The 1987-nt window shown below is 53.0% G+C and overlaps 1 protein-coding gene across 1 annotated transcript in view; it reads right to left on the bottom strand.

Annotated features, from left to right (window-relative positions):
* EDAR (ectodysplasin A receptor) overlaps window positions 1-581 on the bottom strand; it is a 41214-nt gene extending 40633 nt beyond the window's left edge. Inside the window, exon 1 of the mRNA XM_004704430.1 lies at window positions 531-581. Coding sequence (XP_004704487.1) covers window positions 531-581 — 51 coding nt within the window. The remainder of the gene's footprint in view (window positions 1-530) is intronic.
* Window positions 582-1987: the final 1406 nt, after the last annotated feature.

The following is a 1987-nucleotide window of genomic DNA, read 5'->3' as shown; positions in this document are numbered from 1 at the left end:
GTGCTGTTGTCCTAATGGCTTGATCAGGATGAAAGGCTGGGGAGGGCCAGAAATGGTCTCTTTTCAACTGTGCACCCCCATCCCCAGCACCCCCTACCCTTGAAGCTCATCAAGTATTCACTGGCTGCGTGATTCTCAAAACAAATAAGCGTCTAATGATGTTGGTCTCCACGGCTGTATAATAAAGACAGCGGCCACATAACTGTTTGATTTGAACACATTAAACATGTGCAGGCCTTAGCAAATAGTATCTTATTTGATTCTCCCAAGAAACCCCATGGGAGAGGTGTGTTATTATTACTCCCATGTGGCAGTGGTAGGACCGGAGGCCACAAGGACTAAGGAGCTGGCCCCTCATCATACAGCAGGGAAGGACAGAGCAGGGCAGGGGAAGCCCAAGCGATTCCGCCCCAGCTCAGACACAGGGCCGAGCGCTGCCCCCACGGCGGGAGCAAGCTCGGTGATTTGAGAAAGGGAATGGGAATCGTGGGTGAGGGGCGCAGAGCCACTCAGTGTTCTGACACACTTACCACCAGGACAGGGAGCCAGGGGATCCATTTACAGTCCCCCACGTGGGCCATCCTTTCCCAGGGGTTCACCTGCAAAGACATGCGTCATCAGCACCAGGTGGGCACCAGGAGGGACTGGAGGCTGCAGAGCACTCTCCTCACCTACAGGCAAGCCCTGACCTGCCGAGCACGGGTTGGCACAGCCAGGGAGCCCTGCCCTGACCAGCCCAGCCCAGCCCAGCCCCCTGTGTAGTGGGCACTGAGTGAATGAATGCTCAGTCCTCGGGCCCGGCTACCTTCCAGGGTAAGGTGGTTCCTTGTGGGTGGGGTCTACTTGGTTTTGTGTGCTTCTCACCACAATGGAGAGGGAACACACAGCACCCCGATGGAAAAGGCAGGCTGGACCCTGAATCCCGGTCCCACGCACCTTGGGCGACTCCAGGGCCCTCACCAGTCTCACACCCATTCCTGGGAAAGAGCTGCTTCTTTGGAGGAGAGTCATTGAAAGGCCCACTGTTAAGCCCTGGGGTTAGTGACTAATTGTTTAAGATGCACAGAGAGCTGTGAGCAAGCCCGGCCTTACATAAGCCTTACGTGTGCTGCATGGCTCCCTCCTGCTCAGTGGGCTCCTTACATAAGGGAGGTTCCTGGGGACCCTGCCAAGTATGAGAATCTGGTCCAGGCTGTCTTCTGCCTCGCTGTTCTTCCAGCGCCCATGGTCAGCTTGTCTCTAAGTGGGGCCTCTTTTCTCGCTATGTTAAGAGCAGGCCATCCAGCCAAATAATGAGGAGAATGTTTTAAGCCCCCCAGTTTAATTTTATGATGGAGACCACTGAAACCCAGAGAACTTCAGTGGCTTACCCAAGGCCCCCTGGCTGGCAAGTGAATGGACGAGGACCAACTACGCTTTACGATGCGTCACACCAACTTCCACTCTCGTCCTTCTTTGAAGGAGGCGTGGAAAGCACCTCGTTCCCTTTCTGAATGGGAGACTTGTGCTTCCAACTCGAGATGGATCTAACCCTGGCCATCTGGGGACTGGCCTGGCTGTCCAGAGAGAGCGCGTGCACCTGTGAGTGCTCGGAGGGTCACCTTGTCTTGTGTTGACATGGTTTGTGACGATGTCAATGTGCTTGTTGGCCTTGAAAGATGGGTCTTGTTGGGGAGCTTTCCAGACTCAATTGCTGGTACTGATCGGAAGTCTAAATGGATGTGGAAAAACCTCCCAAGAACATTCACCCAAATCCTCTTGCCTGTCCCTTGGTCATGAGGACCAATAATGTCTGATGCACATACGAGGACACGGAGCTCAGCGCTGTGCAGGAGACTGTGATGAATAGGCTACCCATTCTTATTTCATTTTACTTTTTTAAAGGAGAAAACTTGTGGACTTTGTCCCTATGGCATCATAAAGGTAACAGGGAAAAAAGCAGCCCAAATATCATTTACTGGAAATAGACACATTAAATTAAAGCACA

The sequence above is a fragment of the Echinops telfairi genome, unplaced genomic scaffold (assembly GCF_000313985.2).
Source record: "Echinops telfairi isolate 266 unplaced genomic scaffold, ASM31398v2 ScPeMD7_7467;HRSCAF=8505_1, whole genome shotgun sequence".
In the NCBI taxonomy this organism is placed as follows: Eukaryota; Metazoa; Chordata; class Mammalia; order Afrosoricida; family Tenrecidae; genus Echinops; species Echinops telfairi.
The sequence above is the reverse complement of the archived record's forward strand: the minus strand, read 5'-3'. Positions and strand labels throughout refer to the sequence as shown.